The sequence below is a fragment of the Panthera uncia genome, chromosome A2 (assembly GCF_023721935.1).
Source record: "Panthera uncia isolate 11264 chromosome A2, Puncia_PCG_1.0, whole genome shotgun sequence".
Taxonomy (NCBI): domain Eukaryota; kingdom Metazoa; phylum Chordata; class Mammalia; order Carnivora; family Felidae; genus Panthera; species Panthera uncia.
The window spans coordinates 94,276,487-94,299,870 of record NC_064816.1 but is presented as its reverse complement, the minus strand read 5'-3'; the positions used below and the strand labels follow the sequence as shown (position 1 = coordinate 94,299,870).

The window sequence follows — 23,384 nt, the reverse complement described above, 5'->3', positions numbered from 1 at the left end:
AATAAAGACGGAAAGATTCATGGATTTAGGTTTTAACTCTAATGTGATGAAAGAGAGTCCACATTGGCCATTATTACAACTCATACTACACAGGAAGTAGTAGAGTTCATACATGGACCATGTGTTGCTAGGGGAAGCAATGGAGTGAGTCCCTAGCTCTCCTACTTGGCAGCCTACTGTTTGGCTTAGAATCCTTGACGACTTTCCAAAACTTCATTTACTATGCAGAAATAATGCAACGTCCTTTCTGCTGACCGTTGATGAGAATTACCTCTCAGATATGCAGAATGCTCTTATCTAATGAAAACATTTTAGGTGCTATGTGCAATACAAATCATACCTGGTAACCTAACACAGACATATAATTCTTTACCTTAAGTTTATTTCCATCCAACTGCAGGAGTTGCTCTCCAGTGATGTTTTGGGCACTGAATTCAGATACATACTGCTCCAGATTTAGGCTCATTAGCCAGTGAGAAACCTGCTGCACGCTCCATTCATGAACGGCCCGATTCTGACACTGACTGTGTTTGGGAGACTGTCCATCATCAAGGATCTGAGGTAGGAATGTTACGCAGCGTTGTTAAAGGACCAAGATGCTAGGGCTCGGCACGGCTTATTACGCTATCAAAAGGAATCTCTTGCCTACTAGAGCCACATTTATTTTTAAACCATAAAATGATTAAGCTATGGTTCTAGTTGTGTGTGTGACACACACACACACACACACACGTAATTATCACCTACATTGTTTAGGTATTTGGAAATTTAAAAATTCCCCCAGATAAAGCGGCATTATTAATGTAGGATGTTTTATATTGAAAAATACACTCCAATGTTGCAAGTCTTACGCTAGAACACTTTGGAAAGATTATGAGATGCAGAAAACGAGTATTTCATTAATCTCTATATGCAATGCATCACTCTGCATGTAGCCTCGGATAAGACGTTGGAGATATATAAAAATACATTTAAAAATATTGAGGTATCTTTCCCTTAGAAGGGGACGGCATTACGTCCTCAAGCGTTGTTAGGGGAAATTTCACAGCCATGATTTCATGTGAGCAGCAAGCGAACCTGTGAGGAAGGGAGGGCAGGTAATGTCCATAATGACTTTTAATAAACGAGGGAAGTGAGGCTCGGCAAGTCTACAGATCTGTCCGAGACCCCGCAGCTAGCAACCAGTAGAGCTCAACAGGTAGTGGTTTATTCCAAATCTTAGGCTCTGCCCAGCGCAGAACATCGCTTTTAATAGTGCAGAGGGCAGCTTGGTCCCTAGCACCTCTAAGCTGAGAGGCGATGAAGATGAAGACAGGTCTGGGAGGAAAGACAAGGGTCACCTTGGGGAACACTGACAAGGGGATGGGGTAAGCCGAGATGAAGGCAAAGGAGGTGGAACAGAATGGACCGTGTCAGGGTAATGGCGATGGGGGATCAGTCGAGGGACTCTGGAGGTAGAATGTGGCGATCCTCTTGACTCAGAAATATCTTTTAAACTTAGATAGAGACAAGGGCAGAGAGTGAAACTATTTAGGACAAGGGAATCCTCCACCATTACACCAATACAGACACCAGTATTCTTGCATCGTTTGAGTTTTAAATTATTTTGCAGAGAGAGAAGAGAAGGTTCGAACAATACCACATAAGCCACCACACGCAGCCCACTGATAGCTCACCTCGTCATCTATCATATCCAGGCTCTGAGTGAGGGAGCAACAAAGGAATCAAAAAGAAAAGTGTTATAGAAATAGGAAACACAACATACACAGTACAAAGTTTTAAAATTAAAATCACGCCAAGCCTGAAGAGTATGGGCAGAAACATTTAAGAGAAAAAAGTTTCATAAAACAAAAATCATGTTAGAAAGAAATAACTTAGAACAAATACTCGGAGCAACAATGTCTTTATTTACAGTGCTTCTCTCCCTCCCACCCCCTGCCCTAAATACTGGTATTTGTTCCTCTCCTTACCTCTTGGGGCACTAAGTCAATCACTAATGTAATATCCTGCTTCTCTGTACACATTTATCTTCTGGGAATTCTTGGCAATGCTAATTTGACCCTGGCTTCTAAATAAGTGATTCTCACCCAGTTTTCCTTCCTTTTGGGAACTGTATACCTCTCTCTGTCTCCACTGCAGAGGTTCTCAATGAGGGGCCATGCCCTACTCAGAGGGAATATCAGAGTCCTGGGGCAGAGGTGATGGTGGGGGGGAGGTGAGTGAGAAAGAGGATGGATAGTCTGTCAACTCCCCTGATTCCTGAGCTGTTCCCTATGTGTGCTCTCTAGTGCCCAGGCTCCCATCCCCACCCCTCTGGTTAGCATCATCTCAATTACATCAGAGAAAGGCAGAGGAGGTCCCTGGAGGGCTTAAAGGGCTCGGAAACAGTCCTTTGTCTTCACGTTGAGATAGAGAGGGAGAGAAATCATGCTTTCCTATCAAGCATGAAACCATGATCCCAATGATTTATAAAAAAATCTACTTAAGAACGTCTTCCTGGTGGTAGGTGATGGGAACAGTGGAGGATCTGAGCGCCATGAGCATACCTCATCTGATGACAGCACTAAGGACTGGGAGAGCCCTGTAGTTTTGGGTTCTGCTCCTAGGCCGCTCAGGTCTGCCGAACTGGTGCTGCTGGGACTGAAGTCATCATTGAAGGTAAAATTCTGTAAAAGTAGATGAAGCTCAGTGTTAAATGAGCACAGCGAGGGAACCAGAGGTAGGTATATTTGCAAGTTCTAAAAAGCCTCTCTTTAAGTAATCTTAGGAGAAAATCATATTTGGTTTGGTGATGACCTTCAAGTGGCAGTGGTCGAGAGCACTGTGCCTTTTGCAATTGATGGGGAATTCTGGGTGCTTTCTCCATCAGATAAGAGGATAGGTGTTTTGGAGAAATGATTCTTTAATCTATCTTCAAGGATACGGCATTCATTATCCTCTGCAACTGCTCAGAGGAGTAATATTAATAAGCCTATCTTCTTTGACCCTAATTGTGATGAGTAACAGTGCAAGTAAAAATACAAGATGGTGTGGAGAGCCTGAGTTATTAGGAACAGATGGCCATCCATATTAGAAAGGTAGCTTGAGCACCCCCTGGGAAGGATCGCTTGCTGTTGGCCATGATAAATACTGTGAGAAATGGCAGATCCTCCCCTGGATATAACCTTCAAGACGATGAGTTCTGGGGGAGGTCACAGTCTCAGTGTAAATACACGAGTAGTTACATACTCAAACACAACTCTCACACAGCATCGACAGAGCACCAAAGAGGCTACAGAACAGTACAGAACAGGTACACTTTCCAAATAATCACCTGGGGGGGGGGGGACTGGGCAAGAGGTGGGGGGAGGGGTGTGAACAAAACTTCCTCAGATCTTCATTAAAACGTTCAGTGGATATTAAAGTCAAATACGTTCACAATGACCACATAGCTGCATTCGTGAAAATGTCTTACACCAAATCTGGAGTCTCTCCGTGGCAAGATAATAGTAGAGTTATTCCAACTACATTTAGATTTCTCAGATCCAGTACTAAAAATGTTACAAGATCAGAATGATCTACTGCTGCCCAGACTTTCTTGCTACTAATTCTAGAATGACTGGCTTCCTAGGAACTTGAAGCCCTTGGCCAACACCATCTTGTTTCATATTCCACTTCCATAGGGATTGGACTGTTAGGTTTCCATTAGGTTCCCTTGCCACTGGGTTCAGTCGGTTGTCAAAAATAAATACCATGCCAGAGGCTGGAGAAATCAGTTCCAAACAAACCCCAAGGTCTGCTAAAACTTCAGACATGGAAACGAAATCCAAGAACGTGGAGAGCTAGGCTAGTAGAACATTTAAGCAGGAGAGCATTTAACACAACACATTACTATTTGATATTGTCAACAGAGACACAGCCCCAAACCCTGTCAAAACCCTGTGAGCTGTTGACCTCAAGAAAAGAGTTAAATTCAAGTAACATTAATCACACATTTCTGTTTGAGAAAGAAAAGCAAACACAGATAAAAGGAGACCAAACAACATGTGAAAGTTAGCCACCGTATGTGCTTCAATAAAATGTTAGATAAGGTTTGCAGCGTCATGCTGGAAATAACCATTGTGCATTTGAAAACAAACAACATCCATGCCTTGTATTTTCTAATTCTGCTAAAGTTAAGAACTTTGGTGATGAGATTATAAGTTTTTCAACATGGAAGTTTTGATTTAAAAGAAGATATAAGCAAGGGGGCTATGGCAGCATTGGTTTGTTTTAAAGAGTTTCATTTAGATATATTGAACACGTATTCAGTCCCAAATTTATTTGTTTTCCAGTAAATCTCGAAGAACGCGGTAAAAATAGTCTTGTAATGTAATTTAAAGTGGCATACTTCGTAAACAGATCTATCATACTGGTCCATGACTCAAATGCATCTTTCCCAGCATGGCTTAACTGTCAAACTGAGATTAAACAGCAGTATGTGAAAAGACAGGCAAATCAAAGATTAACGTACAATCTAGAATGGAACAGAATTAAAGAAGGTGATGGTTAACGGAGGCTTTCTTTCTCCCCACACAGGAAATACCATGCATGGTTTATTGCAGTGTTATCACATTGGTTTCTCAGGTCCAGAGTAAACACACAAGTTGAGAATGCTTTCCAAAGACTGAAGAGGAGGAAGGATTTGGGGTTTTCTTGTTTGCTTTTTAAATCCATGTGTTGTCTACCTTGGACCCCTTTTTATCTGAAATTAGAGTTTCAGGAGAAGGCTGAAGGGGACTTGTAGGTGAAGGCAGGTTTCTGAAGGAATAGGATCCTTTTCGGCTTTCGTTAAACCACGAGAAAGGCATGCATGGTGAGCGGGTGGTGACCTGCGCTGTGGGGGATGGCTTCGGTTTCCAGTGTTCCAGCCTGCCTCTGAAGATCCTGTATTATGAGACAAATGGGCACGTTAGACAAAGAAAGGGCAGATGTGACACTTGTTAAACTGAATTCTGAAGGGACTCTGAATCAAGTTCTAAGAGTTTGAGATATTGTTCTACACAACAGAGGAAAAAAATTGCATTTTTTACTAGGACATTAAGCTTAGTAGCTACCTTGTTTGAATTGAAATGGATTCTACAACAATGGTCAATATTTCCCCGCCCCCACCACCTTTTTTTTTTTAAGTTGCTCAAACTCACAAACTGTGAGATCATGACCTGAACCGAAACCAAGAGACAGATGCTTAACCAACAAAGCCACCCGCGTGCCCCGCGGTCAACATTTTCATAGTGCTTTGCCATAGTGAATTCTTAGGAAATTTGCCTGATAAATGGATGTGGGTGAATTAAAGTCAGGGCGGGGCACCATCTTTCTAGAACTGCTACGAGGTTAACCATTGCAGCAGTCCCCTTATTTGGGTGACACAGCAGTGCCTTACCATTAGTGCCATTAGCTCTTAGCCAGCATTCTTTCCTGGCCTCCTCTGAACTCATGCTGCCAAGAGTATGAGACTTTGGAAAATGATGTATTTAAATACTTTGGAAATGTCAGGGCTTATGATGCTTGAAGCAGAACACATCCCTTATTGCTTTTTCATCATAATCTGAGTGCCTTTTTCTAGGAGGAGACCAGGCCACAAGTCTTAATACCCCACTTGGAGGTCCAGGGTCTACCACCTCTAGAGTACATGGCCTTGGTCTTCTCTTTGCCTCTATTTCCTCCTGTGTAGAACGTGGGTATTTTATGTGTCTCCTATGTAGTTGTTAAGAATTACATGAGATAGTATGCGTGAAAGTGCTTGGGAATCTGTGAAAGTATGAAGGTCTATGGTTATTGTTTAACATTGAAAGGATTCAAAGTCATTTGAGAAACACAGTTTGAAGACTGATATTCTTATCAGTGCAAGTACTTGCATATTTATATTTATCTTTTGGTTAGAGAAAAATAATTACCAAGAGCTGAGGCAGGAATGGACAGCAGTTAATGTGCATCTTAGAAGAGGTCAACCCTCAATATGTCCCAATGGTATTTGCTACAATGTTTATTATATGTTAGCTGTTGATGTCATGCCAACAAGGAGATTCCTTTTCAGTTAAAAGTGCCGGGGCGCCTGGGTGGCGCAGTCGGTTAAGCGTCCAACTTCAGCCAGGTCACGATCTCACGGTCCGTGAGTTCGAGCCCCGCGTCAGGCTCTGGGCTGATGGCTCGGAGCCTGGAGCCTGTTTCCGATTCTGTGTCTCCCTCTCTCTCTGCCCCTCCCCCGTTCATGCTCTGTCTCTCTCTGTCCCAAAAATAAATAAACGTTGAAAAAAAAAAAAAAAAAAGTGCCTCCACACCACAGCCAGACAACTCAGGACCCACAGGCTACTCAACTCTCATTTCAAGTTTACATAACTAGTAGAACACTCCTAACAGTCCCTGTTTATTTCCAAAGACTACTCTGAGAATCAAATGGGACAATAAATGTAAAAGCATCTTGTTAACGGCAAAGCAATATACAAATATAAAAGGATTACAAAAATAACGATTAAAGAGAATGGAGACATCAGTGAAATTTTGGTAGAATATTAAGATCGTAGTTTGGGTGAGTAAAATACTTGGTCATTTAAAGATTCCAGAATACCTGATGATTATGATGGTGAGTTCCTTAAAAAACAAACAGACAAACAATAAAAGGGACTGTAAGGATAAGACAGAAAGCCCAATGAGAGATGTTGGTCAACCTTCAATTTCATCCTAAAGTCTAAATTAAAAAAAATTCTGTATCCTTAATTCTACTTACTTACTATGAAAAGATGGGGCAGAGGGGGTACAATAATTGAACTTGAGACATCATACTAGCAGAGGCAGACTGGTATTCTGCAAGAAGCACTTTTTATTCCTGGGTCATGGACCAGTGCAGTGTTTCCCAAACAAGTCTGGTAAGAATCATCTAGGGCAGATGCTCAAATACAGATTCATAGGCACCTAGAATTCCTGAATTCGAATGTGGGACAGAGGAAGGGAGGAGTTTGCCTGGAATCTATATTTTAACACATGTCTGAGCTGACATTTAAAGTTTTTAATAATATCTACATTTATTTATATTATCCTGGATGCAAGGATGAGGTTTCTGGAGCAGAACAAGTTACCATTTGCTTACAGAAAATGATTGCACTGGTTCCCCATGCCCTAATGTCTTCTTTCTAGAGGGACACAATGAAAACCAGTTGTCATCCCATACTTGGTCTACACTGTAGGTAAGGAATCTAAACAATGCCAATCTGGGTGATTATATAGGAGAGGGACATAGTGCTGTTCTTACCTCCCCTCTGGCAGAGGGAGAGAAATCTTATCTCTTCAGTGTAAACAAATTCAACTAGGGAAGGATCTTGGGTCCTTACCCTTCAGAAAGTAATATATTGTCTTGGGGGGAGATAAGACCAACAGCTCAGGCTGAACAACCCTGGGAATGTCTCCATCAAGCTGGGTCTCATCCTCTCTCCCCATCCTACTCCTTGAAACTTTACCTCTGGGGAGGTAAATCTGTGCAGTTCTCACTATCTATCCAGTCATAATTTAGCTTTTGAGGCTTGACTTTGAAGCTCAGGTCCCAGAGTCCAGTAAAAATGTTCAGAAGCCTCTAACTGTGCAGAAACACAAAAATATTTTTTCTGCAGTTCCACATTCTTATAACTGGACATGTTTGAGATAAACTGGACCTAAAGATTATTTCCCCCTTTGGTTACAAACTTCTGGATCAATTAATCAAAGTATCATGGAAGCTTTTTTTTTTTTTTTAAGAGTTCCACCCATAATTCAAAAAGGCACAGTAGGGCTTAAATATATGGATATTGTTTTAAAGTTTATAAACAGGCTATAATTAATGACAGCATGGCTATCTTGTCCTACTCCCAGTGAACTGCCTTTGAAACAATGCTTTTGGGACAGCCACCACCATCGCTATTTTTCTTTTTAATAGGCGGGAAATAAGAATATTTTTGCCTACCTGCTGTCATTCGAATGCCTTATTTGAAAAGGACTTTCAGTTCAACATCTATTCTGACCATACAACATTTTAAACAAAATTCAAGACCACATCTAATTAAACTTTTTCATAAAAGCCTCACTTCCAGGAAAATATTCAAGACTAATAATCCCATGACAAATTGTATGTGCAGCACTGAAGACAGATCCAGAGGCCATAGTGAGTGTGATGAATGACATCATGGATGCTCAGATTCCGGTGACATTCAGAGGCTTTCTTCTCCAGCTTTCCATGCAAGATGATGGAAGAAATGGAGGAGCAGTCACGTAGAAAGCAAAGAAAGCCTACTTCTAAGGAAACAACCATGGTCCTCAAAGCTGCAAACCACCAGGTCCTGGCCTCCTTTGAAGAGGATTTTCCAGACTGACTGTGCCCCTGCTGAGGCTGTATCCTGTACCCCTCATTTCTTTGTGTAGCCTTGACTCTAAAACCCCATGAACTGATATAATCTCTGTGTGTTTCCTAGTATACCGAATGGTTAGTATGCTTCCATTTGCTTGGACCCAAAGTATATTCACTTAAAAAAGCAAACTCTCCATTACTTTATAATTACAGATCCATCAGCTTACCAGACATATTTTCTAAAATAAATACCAATGTCCCTCTGGACAATATGAATTCTTGGGCCTACAAATGGAGCAGAGAGAGTTTGGAAATCGTCATGCCTTACTGACCACTCAGAGTCCGTTTCACTTTGTGGAGAAATCTGTCAAGAATAACATAAAATTCTTCCCTTTCTTTCTCCTTCCTTCCCTTTCTTCCCTCCCTCGCTCCCTCCCTCTATTGACTTTTTTGACTCTGAGAGCTGGTTATGGTGTAAGGTGCATAAGCTTCATATAGATCCTTAATAATCCCCTTGAAAAATCAAGATTGGTAGAAATGAATGTTTACTGGATCTGAAAATAGTTTTCAGAGGGTCAAAATAGGTATGTGTTCTGTAATTCATCTTCTTTTTTAACTTGTACACTAAAGTCTCACTATCATTTTTGGTAAAAATGCAATTACAAGTCACGGATGTAACCCCGATTGTTTTATTGTTAGTAACTGAGAAAAAGAATGGCTTCAAATTAAATCTCTGTAATATTAAATTGCCAAGGGGGTGTGTGTGTGATGTGTGTGAGGTGGAGGGAGTAATTGTTTCCCGGCATTTAAGTGGTTTATAGCTCACAACTCTAGAGAGCAGCTAACCCAATTCCATACATCTTGAAACCAGTTCATCCTGGGGACAGCACCCCAAAGTTAAGTTGCCCAGGTAAACATTCCTTAGTAATTTTTTTTTTTTTTTTGGTTTGTCTTACATTAAATACAAGGTGTGTGAAGTTATTCGGAATAGAACTGAATGTCATCAAGATAAGTTAGGAGTTCAGGAACTGGCAGAACATAAACAGTATAAGCATAATATAGACTTTAAGCAGGTAGTTATGGAGGTTAATTAGAGAAAGTTAGGGGCAATCAGAGGAAGGGTTGCAGACTTCCATTTACTCAAATCAGATCAAGTAATTCTGTAAAGTTCTAACATCCACCAAGGAGACTGAAGTTTTAAAGCCAGCTCCTTCTGAAGGGCACTTGGAGACCCTGACAGTTAACAGCTATGACAAGTAGGTGTCCATGTGCAGCTTAGGCCAACCACCCTAGACACATCCTGCTTCCAGACCCTGAGTTACGGTCTAAACCTCTAATTCATAACTGATAGCCCATATGAGATGGTAACTGTTTAACCTTAACTTGTGACAGGGTTTCTGGACATGCTAACCACAGAATATGGTAACTTGGCACAGCAAATATTTTAAGGTAAAGGAATCTGACAAATGGTAGGTACTCTGACCTCCCCCACTGCTCCCGAAGCAGGTCATAAGACCCTTACATAAGAGGTGCCCTCCCTATATACCTGGAGGAAAGGAACATCTTTATCTCTGTAGATGGAGGGACACTTAGAGAAATCTGAATGAATGAATGAATGAATAGGCCTTGCTAAGCTCCCCACTGTTTACTACTGTTAGTTCATACCCTTATGTTCTATCATATTTTCCAAGACTTTTCAGTCTTCAACAAATCTAGCATTAAAATGCTCAGGCTTAACTGCTTCTCTGAGTCTTCATTTCCTTATAAAGTTTCCTGCACCACACAAAACTTAAATTAAATAAATCTGTATGCTTTTCTCTTGTTAATCTATCTTCTGTCAATTTCATTTACAGGACTCCAACCAAAGAACCCAAGAGGGTAGAAGGAAAAAAGGTTATTTTTTTTTTCCTCCTCTACATTCATATGAGATGGAGAAACTGTTCCTTTAATGAGTTCCCTCCATATTGGGAAGGTTTTTTTTTTTTTTTTTTTTTACATTTTTAAAAAATATTTATTTTTGAGAGAGAGAGAGAGAGGCAGAGACAGACACACAGTATTCGAGGCAGGGTCCAGACTCTGAGCTGTCAACACAGAGCCTGACACGGGGCTTGAACCCACAAACCGTGAGATCATGACCTGAGCAGAAGTTGAATGCTTAACTGACTGAGCCACCCAAGGGCCCTGGGAAGGCTTAAAATGAAACATCAAGAGGATTATGTAAAAAAAAAAAAAAATTGATATTATCAAAATAAAAATGTTAGGTTTAGGAATAATAAATATATTGCTGAGGATTTAAGAAAATTTGTATTATTAGAAATCTGAGAGAGAAGTTTGTTGATTCTATCTTAATATGATTAATTGTTTAAGATGTAAAATAACCAAATTGATAAGACCACTGGATGTTTACAGTCACTATGTTACCATTTTAATCTACTAGATTTTTGAGTTTTTTCAAGTGGAAAAGCGTTGACATGTTAGGAATGTAAAAGTTTGTCAAGTTTCAAGCGCTGGCAAGTACTTAAAAAGAAAACTGAATAAATTACATTTATAAATGCAGTTTTCTAAAATCAGGACAGGCAATTATGGGGGGAACAAGTCTGTGCTACTGAGTCTAAGCTAACATTATTCAGAGGTCTCCATAAAAGTGACTGCTTTTATGTTTTTACAAAATTTTACTAGGTGTATAAATAAAACAAAAAGATTTGTAAGTTGAACTGAAACTGAAAAAAAGGTTAAGTTGTAAAAACTGGAGACTTTAATAAATTACTTTTAATTTATAACACAAATAATCCCCTTTTTAAGAATAAAGCAACCTCTGGTCATGAAAAATATCAAGTGAAGGAGAGAATCTGCAGAAGTTATACTGTCAAAATTAAGCACTCTGTAGGAGCTTTACTGAGTTTTCATCACCATTGTTCATGATTTAAACATTTGCTTTAAAACTTGCCAGGCTTGGGGCGCCTGGGTGGCTCAGTCAGTTACACGTACGATTTCGGCTCAGGTCATGATCTCATGGTTCACCAGTTTGAGCTCCACATTGGGCTCTGTGCAGACAGCTCAGAGCCTAGAGCCTGTTTTGGATTCTGTGTCTCCCTCTCTCTGCCCCTCCCCTGCTATCTCTCTCTCTCAGAAATAATGAATAAACTTTAAAAATAAATTAAATAAAATTACTTAAAAAAAAAACCAACAACCTGCCAGGCTCAAATTATTTTGCTATTTTCTAATGGTCATTCTCTTCTGGCCACTTACAATAGCATTTTTGTTTCCTATTTTTTAAAATAATTTTTGAAAAATGTTTATTTATTTACTTTAAGACAGAGAAAGCAGGTATGTGAGCAGGGGAGGGGCAGAAAGACACAGAGAAAATCCCAAGGAGCTCTGCGCTGATAGCCCCAATGAGGGGCTCGATCTCATGAACTGTGAGGTCATGACCTGAGCCGAAATCGCAAGTTGGACACCTAACTCACCAAGCTACGCAGGCGCACCTTTTAAAAGCGTACTTTTAATATATTTTTTAAAGAGAAATGTTGGCTCTTCTGTGGGGTGTCTCTGTTAGGCAGAGGCGAGGTGCTGTTCTCTTCAGGCACATTTGCTCGTCTTGCTCATCAACACTTCTGAAAGGGACTGTTTCCACTCCAGCTCAAGAGCAGAGGCTGTGTGCCCTTGCTCAGCAACAGGGCAGAGCTGCCCTCCAGGCACATGTCACTGGAATGTTCTCAAACTCACTCTAATGCCTTGATTTACCTAAAGGTTCCTTGAGAGAAATATCTATGAAGGGTTGTCTGAACTATAATCCCCAGTCCACTCATTCTTCAAGATATCACTAAAATTAACAATGGATGAACACGATAGCCAGAAAAATACATACAGAGAATACTTTGTTTTACATTCCTCTGATCAGAATGGTTTTAAATAATAATACTAGTAATGATAACTGTTGACATTTATTAAGGACTTGAAACGTGCTTAAATGTGACTCTCAATCCTCCTGATGACCTGAAGAAGTATGAATATTTCCATCTTACAGATGAGGAAACGGACAGACAGGTTAAGGAACTTGCCCAAGACGTTAAGTGGCAGCTATGACTGAATCCAGGCTCTTTACTCTGACATCATGCTCTTTGCTTTTACTGAAAGCCACTGTTATACTTACTATGCAGTTGTTGTTGAAGATTTTATATTTTAAGTACCAACCTTACTTTTTGCTTTACCTTTTTTTCCCCCTATCCAATTTGCCTTTAAAATAAATTATGTTATTGTATCTTTTGTACCTCTGTGTATAAACAAATTATATTTGGAACACAGAGGAACAGGTATAGATTTAAAAAAGAATAGACGAGAAGGAGTACACATATTGTGATGAGTGCTGAGTAATGTATAGAACTGTAGTTGAATCATTACACTGTACCTAAAACTAATATGATACTGTATTTTGATTATACTTCAATTAAAAAAATAAAAGAATAAACAAACATGAAAACATGCTAATTTATAGATCAATGAAATGACAAGTTAGAACTCAAAAAGAAGATGTTTTACATAGAATCATACAGATCGACACTATCCAACAGAAATATGAAGTACATATATAAATCAAACTTTTCTGGGAGTCATATAAGAAAAAGGTACAATTAATTTTATTTTATTTAACCCAAAATATTCAAAATATTATTTCAATATGTAATTGGTATTATAACATTTTAATAAGATATTTCACACTTTTTTTTTCATCCTAAGTCTTTGAAATCCTGCATGCATTTTCTCCTACAATACATTTCAGTATAGACTAGCTACATTTCTAGTGCTCAAAAGCCACATCTGACTGGAGGCTAGCATATTGGACAGCATAGACAGAGATGGATGGGGATCAGAGACTATGGAGTTTGAATCCACCTAATTATTTTTTGGTGGGAAACGAAGCTCCAAGAAATTCAGAGCCTTGCAAAGCAAGGATGAATGCTTGGATTCCGGCACCGTGATTTCCCACAGTTCATACTTTTAAGATGACTGCAAATTCACTTCCACAAAGGAGTGCCATCTCCCTCCCTTGTCATTTTCCCACATGTCTAGCCTTGTTCTAAGATACACGTAATTGCTCACAGGGCTTCCCATCTTCCCATTCAGCAACTCAACTGGGAGCTTCTTCACAGAGCTCCAAAGCAGGCACTTCCACTGACATCAGTGGCTACTGACACTAGAATTAGGATAGTATTTTATTTTACTCTTTGGTCTGAACAAGCTCTGACAACTACATGCTTCCTGCTTTTGTTATCTGCTATGCTGCCTATTTAAATCCACATTCACTGAGGACATATTGGAAAAGGATAGAACCAAGCCATATTTTTGGAAGGGCTTATTTATTATTATAATTACTTAATCTTATCTATTTGTTTCATGTTGCTCATGTATTTGAGTCATTACACCTCCACAAGGAATACAATAAAGTAAACTCTTAACTCCTGAAGAAGGAAAAAACTAAGACCAAGACGGAACTTAGCAAACTGTCTTGCCTCTTTAGAGTCCGACAGCTTCAGGCTATAACTGATTGAATGACCTCATCAGATTTTTACAGCCTAATAATGAAAAGCATAAGAGATAAGATTACAAACTCAATCCATGAATCATTCCCTCATTTTTCTGAGAATGCTGCATAGAGGTGATGAGTTTATTCCCAGTCTTCCATAGCTGGAAGGGAACCCTGTAGCTCACGGTGCTTATCAGCCACCTACCTGCAGGGGCCCCATGAAACCAACTCAATGCATTAAGCTCCTACAGGGCAGTAACTCTGCTTCCTGCCATATGTTTTAAAAGGTTCTGGGCCCATCATCAATCTCTATAGGAGAACACAGACTGTCATTAGATTTGATTAGCGTTAACCAATTACTGTGACAGCTCAAAAAGTCATTTTTGTGACACAGAAAAAGTCCCTCTTCTTCCCTTGTTCTTTCAGGATTTCAACTCTATGAATTCCTGTCAGTCTTGTCAAAACTTTACTATAATTACAGATAATTGTACATTTATGATTCTAATTGAAAACGATTTTGTAGCATTGGTATGTGTGTAAATACTTGTGACCACTGAAGCAGAAAGACTCCAGAGTTAATATTTTAAAAACAGAGCTGGCTGGCTGCTGGTGCAAACGCTGGCATTAGCTGTAGGGATAGCCCACCCTTGACTCCCTGGGGTTTGCCTAGAGAAAGGTGAGCACTTACCAACAGAATCAAGATTTGCTTGCTTTTCACTCTGTACAAGGGGGTGATACCCACTGGCCACTATGATGAAATTGAGTCAAACCTTCTCCCCACTACTGGATGCCTCACTTACATCCCTTTTAGGGTGGAGACTGAAGGTGACAGGTAGTGACTGTCTCAGAAGTCCAGGGACCAAAAGGACTGCAGTGTTACCAGAGAAGTGTCCCAGCTTCTTTCCTGTTGTGTATCTTGGCATCTCTCTCTCCCTGAAATAGTTTCATTATTTATTGTCTTTTTTTTAATCCTGAGTATATTTATAGTTTTCTAAACTTAATTTTAAGGCACATAGTAGACTATTTCATATTTCTTACTCTGAAACCACATGAAGTTAAATTGCTTTTGTGTTGTATCATTGACTTATTTTTCCTGAGACTGGTGTCCTCAATGTAAACAGAGCTTTTTATCCTTTCTCCAGTGCACAACGTTAAAAACAAACAAACAAACAAAACAACAATGGACTAATACAATTAATTTGGGAATTATCTCTTCTCATTCCCCCACCCTACTGTCCCAGAATCCCAGGAAGAAGGTACAATTTCTCACCAAGTTGTATGCCAGGAAAAAGAAAAAAAAAAAAAAGAAAGAGTGGAGGACAACCTATAAAACAGGAAAGTGGTCCCCAAGTGATTTTACGATTTTTTATTGTTAGCATTCTGTTTCCTACCTAGTCTACACTAATGAGATGATCCCCAAATTTCATAAAGAAATTTACACATCATTAGATACATAAATAACTGGAGGTGAGGCGTTGTGTTGGAAAGACATCTCAACAGGAAGCACAAGTCCTGTTGCATTAATTGCCCATTGCATAATTGTGGGCAAATCAATTAAATTCTATGAAGGTGAAGTTCTTAATACAGTATGGTATTATTTATTATCTGCCCTCCCAATCTTTTTATAAGGACCAAATAAAGTGATAGATGTAAAACTGCTTTGTAACTTGCAAATAATAATTATACAAAATTGTTATCTTTATTATTAGCTTTAAATACCTATGTGCCAGGTACCATTTTATTTATTTTTTAATTTTTTTAATGTTTATTTTTGAGAGAGACAGAGTGTGAGTGGGAGAGGGGCAGAGAGAGAGGGAGACACAGAATCCCAAGCAGGCTCCAGGCTCTGAGCTGCCAGCACAGAGCCCGACACGGGGCTTTGAACCCACGAACTGTGAGATCATGACCTGAGCCGAAGTTGGATGCTCAACCTACTGTGCCACCCAGGTGCCCCCCCCACTTTTTTTTTAATATTTATTTTTGAGAGAGACAGAGTGCAAGTAGGAGAGGGGCGGAGAGAGTTTAAATTTTTTTTTTTTAATTTTTTTAAATGTTTATTTATTTTTGAGAAGGGGAGAGACAGAGCACAAGCAGGCGAGGGGCACAGAGAGAGGGAGACAGTATCGGAAGTAGGCTCCAGGCTCTGAGCTGTCAGCACAGAGCCCCATGCAGGGCTCGAACCCATGAACCGTGAGATCATGACCTGAACCGAAGTCGGGCTCTCAACCGACTGAGCCACCCATGCGCCCCTTAAATTTTTTTTTAATGTTTATTTTTGAGAGAGACAGTGCGAGCAGGAGGGGGACAGAGAGAGAGGCATTTTAAATGCTTTGTATGAAAACTCATTTAATCCTTACACTACAGTAATTAGGTAGCTACTGTTATTTACCCTTACTTCACATGAGGAAGTGGAGGCAAACGGGTTAAATAACTTGTCCAAGATTTTAAAGGTGATAACTCAGAGAGCTCTTATCCAAACCCAGGCAGCCAAACTCCATGCTTTATTGTCTCCTGATACAAATCTGAAGTTAAAAGTTGACAGCATGCAGTATAAAGCTTACTGCTCTACAGGGAAGTCTTTATTGAACAATAAGCAGAGTTGGTAGGGCCTGAAAAAAAATCAACTAAACAGCTAAGTCCAGCAAGAGACGAGGGTTTTTCTTTCATGCATGGGGACAGAACAGTCTTGAAAGCCAACAAGTTTCTTAAATGTAAAATTACCCTTTCAGACTTAACAAAAACAGGACGCTAGTACTGTGGGTAGCCAGGCAAACAACCTGAAATGTGCCCAGTTGACATATCACATTGATGCTGTATTTAGATAAACATTTACTGAAACTGCACATGTGACTGTAATTCTGCAACTAAGCCAGTGGATATTCCCAAAGCCAGTGTAGGCTATAACTGGGGCAAGACAAAAACAAGCTGATTGTACAATTTCTCTTTCATCTCACTTCTTGGTAGATTGCCTCAGCTCATGGATACTGACCACTGATTTTGGTGAACAATGGGAGGGGGCCAGAAAGTGTAGATCACCCACCCATACCTGCTACCTGGAGAAAACCTATTGGCTTCTTTTTCTTTCCATTTCTTTCCCTTGTTGGAATTCCTTCGCAAAGGTGCCCTATAACGACAGCACAAAGTCAGAAAGGGGAAACTGACATTTTTCTCTTTTAATCCTTCCTTCACAGAGGGTTTGTGTGTTACATCATGAAATGCTTACCCCAGATCCACAAACTTGCGCTTAATTTTTCCTCCTTGCACCACCAGTGAACTGGATGCCCTTAGTGATTTGGGATCTTTGGCACCATCTAGGATACACACACATGTGAACAAGACCAATTATTATTATTTTTTTAGGGTATGAGTCAAAAGTCAGTGCATCTCGGAATCTAAGGAGTTTACCCCAATTCCAAAGTATAAAAGAAAATAATGTATGCCTTTTTTTTTTTTTTTTTTTTTTAAGCCAGAGGAAACACAGCTATGTTGAGGAACATTCAGTTAAGCCAGGAGAGGTCCTGCTGGACAGAAGCCCAACACTCATCACAAAGAGTTTTGGCTTCAGATATATTGGAATGAACAAAGTAAGCAAGAATAAACACTATCAAATAATTCTTTTTTTTTTAAGTTTATTTATTTTGAGAGAGAGAGAGAGCACACAAGTGGGGGAGAGGCAGAAAGAAAGGGAGAGAGAGAATCCCAAGCAAGCCCTGTGCTGTCAGCACAGAGCCCAACATGGGGCTTGATCTCACTAATCTCGAGATCATGACCTAAGCTGAAATCAAGAGTTAGACGCTTAACCAGATGAGCCACCCAGGCACCCATAATTCTTTACATTCAAAGCAGGGGACTGGCAGGACTTTCCTTTTGTTCCTTCTCTGGCTTCAACTCTGTTTCAAATGTCCAGGCTCTGGGGACACTTGGGTGGCTCAGTTGGTTAAGTGTTGACTCTTGATTTCAGTTTAGGTCATGATCTCACAGTTCATGAGATAGAGTCTCATGTTGGGCTCCATGCTGACAGTACAGAGCCTGCTTGGGATTCTCTCTCTCCCTCTGTCTCTATCCCACCCCACCTCATGCACAAGGGCGCACATGAGCCCTCTCTCTCCTTCTCTCTCTCTCTCTCTCTCTCTCTCTCTCAAAATAAATAAATAAATAAACTTTAAAAAGAAATAATGCCTGGGCTCTGTGCTTCATACCTTTCCTGCCTTTGGGTTTTGGTGCCTTCTGACAGGAACCCAGACCACTTCCCCCATTTCTCCCAAGCCCAGTACAGAAAGTCAGGCCTGAGAGTCTGGGAGATTCAGGGAGAAAGTGAGAGTCAAAGCCTTCCTTTCTGGTCTCTCCCTTGCTAATGGCCTGTGGCCAGTTCTGGAACTGAGGAGGGCAGATTATGGGGGAGACTTTTTAAGCTGGGGCTCAGCTATAAAACATTTATATCTTTGAAAGGCTTCTCTTAGAAGCTGGGTTGGAGCACTTGGCTGGCCTCCTATGATGAGGAAGATGCCAAAATTTCCTCAGTGTTTGAAGCTGAATGATCTTTGCCTGTTTGAGTTATGCTGGCTCTCAAGGGCAGCAGCTGCTGGGGGATGGGAATACTCAAAATGATGCCAAAAACCAATCAGAGGAGAGGCTTTGAGAATGGCGTTCAATGTCAAATGTAGGAGCTAGATTCCATGGGTGGCATTTATTCCTCCTTAAACATAGTAGATAATTCATAAGGTTCTATCTGGAACTATTTAGCAAAGGATGTTCAGTGTTAAGTTTTAGCACATCCAGTCATCTGACATGACTAACAAAGGGTGTTTTAAATTTGATGCATATTGGTGTGTGAAACTACTCTTTCCTAATTGTCTGTTGGTCTCTGTCTCTATCTTTGTAAAATTAAAAATATTCCAGCAATTTTCTGGTATGGAGTATAGACAGAAAAGTGCTCCTACAGAAGTGTTTAATTAACCTTGCTAATTAATTTTGCTTATAATTGTATTTCAGGAGAAATTTCTAAACACACACACAAAACATGAAGTGCACACACAGTTTTTATTTAGGAGTCTACATTCAAAGCTCTTAAAGAAGCACAAGATGTTTACAAACTCTCAAGATTTTTAGCAATGAGCTCTTCATATTTTTAATGATCCTTAGATTATAATAATTCCTTGGAATGTACTTAATGGAACAGAAGAGTCAGAGATATGTCCATATCAAAATCCACTTCTTGTCTCAAATATTTATTATGAATATTTGCATCATCACCCAGGGTAACGGAATTAAATAGCCACAGATGTGAGATATACACATAAAGAAACTCCACGGTCATGGCACAAATACCTTCTGAGGTGATTTTGCTAATGGACATAGAATTTTTAAAAAGTAGGATTTCGATTTTCTTAATAGAAGCCAAAGGAAAAAAAAAAAGGTGCCAGATTCCTTCAGATCAATCCTAAGGCGACTCTTAATGGCTAGGACTGTGCAAAGTTTAAAAGGAGACTGCCTAATTATTTTCTGAATTAGAGGTAGCTGGGAGATGTTTTAACGAGTAGTGAGAGGACCAGATGAGACGATGTACATGGAAACACTCTGTAACCTTATTAGTGTTGCAGTTATTTGGGCATCTTGGGACTAAAAGCCTGATTCTGCCCATTACAGAGCCTGCTGCTAGGCAACCTCATGTCATTATCTCACACATTTGCCAAACTGTGTTCCAAGGAACACTTAAATGAAGGCTTTCACAAGGCTGAAGAGGCAAGATTAAGTAATAATGCACTTCCCTGTTTTAAATCAATCAAATACATCTTTAATGCATATTAGGACTTCCAGTCTACATAAAAACCAACACTGGATTGGCTGGATTTCAGGAAAAGAAAAAAAAAAAGCAATTTTGTTTTTGTTTATTGATTCAGGTTTATGTAAAATTTCCATCAGGCTTTTTGAAATCTCTCCAATACTACCTTCAAGAGCAATCGGAAGTCTGAGCCCTCAGGTTGGGCACGGCAGCTTTTCACTTTGGCAACCTGGCCTTCATTCTTAAAGGTAGTAAATGATCTCCCCATGGCTACATGCTAAGGCCTTTCTTTCTTGTCTTGTGCTGCATTCTCCTTCCTCTCACTGGAGTCAGAGTCCTGACTCCCTCTTCCTTTCCTCTGGGGACTCCCAAAGCTGCTCCTCCCGACCAGCTTCTCTCCTGACCTTCTTTATTAAAAAAAAAAAAAAAAAAAAAAAAAAAAAAAAGTTCATTGTCTTCCTCCCATAATATTTCTGATTCCTTATTTTCTATTGATGACAGGGCCATATGTTCTGAGGCTAGAAACCCTGTGATCAGTTTTGTCCTCCTCACTTTCTTCCCCTGTGTCTGGGCAACTTACACTTCAGGGGTTCTTGCATGGCCCTTTTCTGCCATTGTCTATTGTTCCTCTTTAGAGGTTATCCCTCCCAGGGTCTCCTGACTCATCTTGCCCACACCTAATGTCTTTTCCTTTTTGTCCCTCTGTTCAAACATCTGTGGTTGCCTAGTAATATAGAGAGGTATCTACAGCACTTAAATCCTACAGCTAAAGACTTAACCTTCCTGTTCAATTTAATTGCAATCATCTACACTGCATAAACAAACTGCTTCAGGCACGCTGGGGCAGCCCCATTCCTTTCAAGCCATCTCCTGTGTGCCTGTTCTGCTAATGCCACTGCCCTGCCTTATCTGCCTTCCTTTCCCATCCTTCCCCTCACCCCACCCAAATAGTTCAATGCTCACTCTAATTGTACATTCCTTGTCATGTCTTATTTACCAATCTCAGCTAGATGTAACCTGGCCCCTCCTCTCACCAGTGATAAAACTTATAATTTCTACATGTATAAGAGCCTAATGCATTATATCAATAATAAATGAATCCTGTAAAGATTTTGCAAAGCCAGGTTCTACTTGCCAGGACATTAATTCAGCCAACTTTTTTTTTTAAGTTTATTTTATTTTTTCTTTTTGCGGGGGGGAGGAGGGACGGATAGAGACAGAGAATTCTAAGCAGGCTCTGTACTGTCAGTGTGGAGCCCCCGAACCATGAGATCATGACCTGAGCCAAAAGCAAGAGTTGGACACCTCACATACTGAACCACCCAGGCACCCCAATTCAGCAAATATTTTTGAAGGCATGTTCTGTGTCAGGCAATATGCTAACAGCCCTATATACACTTTGAATAATAACCTCTAGAAATCACAAGTAGAAAACTGATAGTGCTTAATTTATTCTTTTTAACCTTATCTGAACAAAAGCCCATTGTTACAGAAGTTTAGAGACCAAAATGTTATTATTAGGCTACTCAAAGAATGAGCATGAGGAAAATATTTTCATGCTTTCTACTGTCATATAACTTGTTTTACAAATCTCTGCAAATAATCTTATACTTCCTCTTGCTTTAACTGAAGTGGGGATAGATGTTTATCATTTATCTAGTTACAATGGGGACTCTCTATACCCTATTTTCCACTGAGGTCCCTCAAATACAGCAAAGTGATGATTTGTGAATGTGGTGTTGACATAATTTAGAAAACATCCAACTTCAATTAGTTGTTCAATAATTCCAGCACGTTGTTAGCCTTGAAACTGTAGCGAAATACAGCTGCAACTTAATTATTACCTTGCAGTAAATTAATAGACCAAAAATAATGGCATATTACTTTAAAAAAAATCTAGCTAAATGGCAACCAGAGACTAAGATATTTTCAGAGTTTATACAGCAATGATGAGTAGAAGCACATAAAGGCCCAGACCAGGGGCCAGTATGCTTTTTCTGTAAAGGGCCAGATAGCAAATATTTTAGGTTTTGGGCTATACAGTCTCTGTCACAAATGCTCAACTCTGCTTATTGTAGCATCAGAGTAGACAGTATATAGCCAAATGAGTATGGCTGTGTTCCAACAAGACTTTATTTATAAAAACAGGTGGGGACCAGATTTGGTTTGATAACCTGCATTGGTTATCTGGAGAGGCATGCCTGTTAATTTATTCAAGAAACTTATGAAGCATCAATTATATGCCACACTCTTTGCTGGGGGCCAAGAACACAAAGATGAAAAAGATGAATGAGAAAACTGGCTCATCCTTGACAACTAGATTACTTATCATACACAAAGTGATAGAAGCACAGGTAACAGTGTGAAAATTTCTGTGGGATCGGAGAGAAGTGAATAATTCACTGTGCCCGGAAATGGGGAGAGTATACTAAGAGTCCACTAAAGGAGGTGAGATTTAATCTGGGTTTGAAGAAGAACACAATTTCTCAGGATTAGAGAGTTACATAAGAATGTAGACCTGAGGTCTTGCCGAACCTCATTCTAGTTCTTTTTCTGATGAGCCAATGAGTTGTAAGAACCTCACATGTGAACACACACACACACACACACACACACACACACACACACGGAGGGAAATTGGGTTAACCATACCTAAATAGATTAGTCTTATATTGCAAGGGACTTAAGAATTTTACAGAATGTTATTCCTCAAATTGGATTTTGAGGACAACAAAGGTAGATCCCACTCTGATAATCCACATTGTATCAGCCCCTGCAATGCCATAACATTTTAATGATACTGAGGTCCGTTTCTTGGGAAGTGGGGAGGGAAAGTCCTGGAGGGACACAAAAATGCTTAAGTAACAGTGGCGCTACGGTGAAATAGGCCATTCATCAGTCAGCCCAGTCTAATGAGCATATTCCGTATACACATCCAGTTAACTTTACTCTCATTTTATGCTCACTGAGCAACTTTCTGATTTATGAACCTACCAAGCAGGGGAGAGAGAACAGAACATATGAATAATGTTGGTTATTATGTCAGCTGTACCTCCCAAAGTAAATCAGAAAATTAGTATTCTGGTCTAGAAATAAGTGTTTTCTAAGCTAGAACAGCGAGAATCAGTCACTCTGAACTTGATTAAATCTGAATGTGTTATTAAGTTTCTGGACTTAGAACGCTGAAGACTAGACCTTTGACTTTCAAGGTACCAACTGGTAATAGGCTGAGAGTCAGCTGACTGATGACCTCTTTGACATCTTTCCAGGTATAACAGAGCCTGAGAGGGGAAGGCAGGAGAGAATAGGGCCTTCCCAGTCACTGAAGGTGGCGATTGTGGGGTGTCAGAGACAGGATCTGTCATAACACAAACTAACAATAAGATCGCTATCTCTCTATCTCTATCTTTATCTCTATCTCTATCTCTATCTCGTCTGCAAACTCCTTGAGGGAAAAGATGGAATCTTGTTAATTATTGTATATTCAGCCGTTAGCACAATGCCTGACACAGAGTAGCTGCTCAATAGCTATTTGTTTAATAAACACATAAATGAATGGATGAATGTCAATGAACACAGAAGGTTGGAAATTTTTTATCAGGGGAACAAAAAAATCTGACTCACCGCTTTTATCTGCTCATAGTATCTAACAGTGGTTATTGTACTAGTAACTATTTATAAAATTACTACTTTATCAAAGTTCAATCAACTGCTTCTTCCTTGTTACGCAGAAGCACCTTCAGCTC

The 23,384-nt window shown here is 39.8% G+C and overlaps 1 protein-coding gene across 7 annotated transcripts in view; it reads right to left on the bottom strand.

The window, feature by feature from the left end:
- Positions 1–23,384, bottom strand: part of PPP1R9A (protein phosphatase 1 regulatory subunit 9A) — a 325,410-nt gene that overhangs the window by 7,352 nt on the left and 294,674 nt on the right. For 3 of the 7 annotated variants that reach the window (XM_049641477.1, XM_049641478.1, XM_049641476.1), the window contains exons 14-19: positions 17,080–17,167; positions 16,903–16,980; positions 4,707–4,905; positions 2,547–2,666; positions 1,677–1,700; positions 374–556 (exon numbers count right to left, since the gene is read on the bottom strand). In XM_049641477.1, coding sequence (XP_049497434.1) covers positions 374–556; positions 1,677–1,700; positions 2,547–2,666; positions 4,707–4,905; positions 16,903–16,980; positions 17,080–17,167 — 692 coding nt within the window. The remainder of the gene's footprint in view (positions 1–373; positions 557–1,676; positions 1,701–2,546; positions 2,667–4,706; positions 4,906–16,902; positions 16,981–17,079; positions 17,168–23,384) is intronic. The other 4 variants (XM_049641481.1, XM_049641480.1, XM_049641479.1 and 1 more) reach the window with 3 other exon arrangements.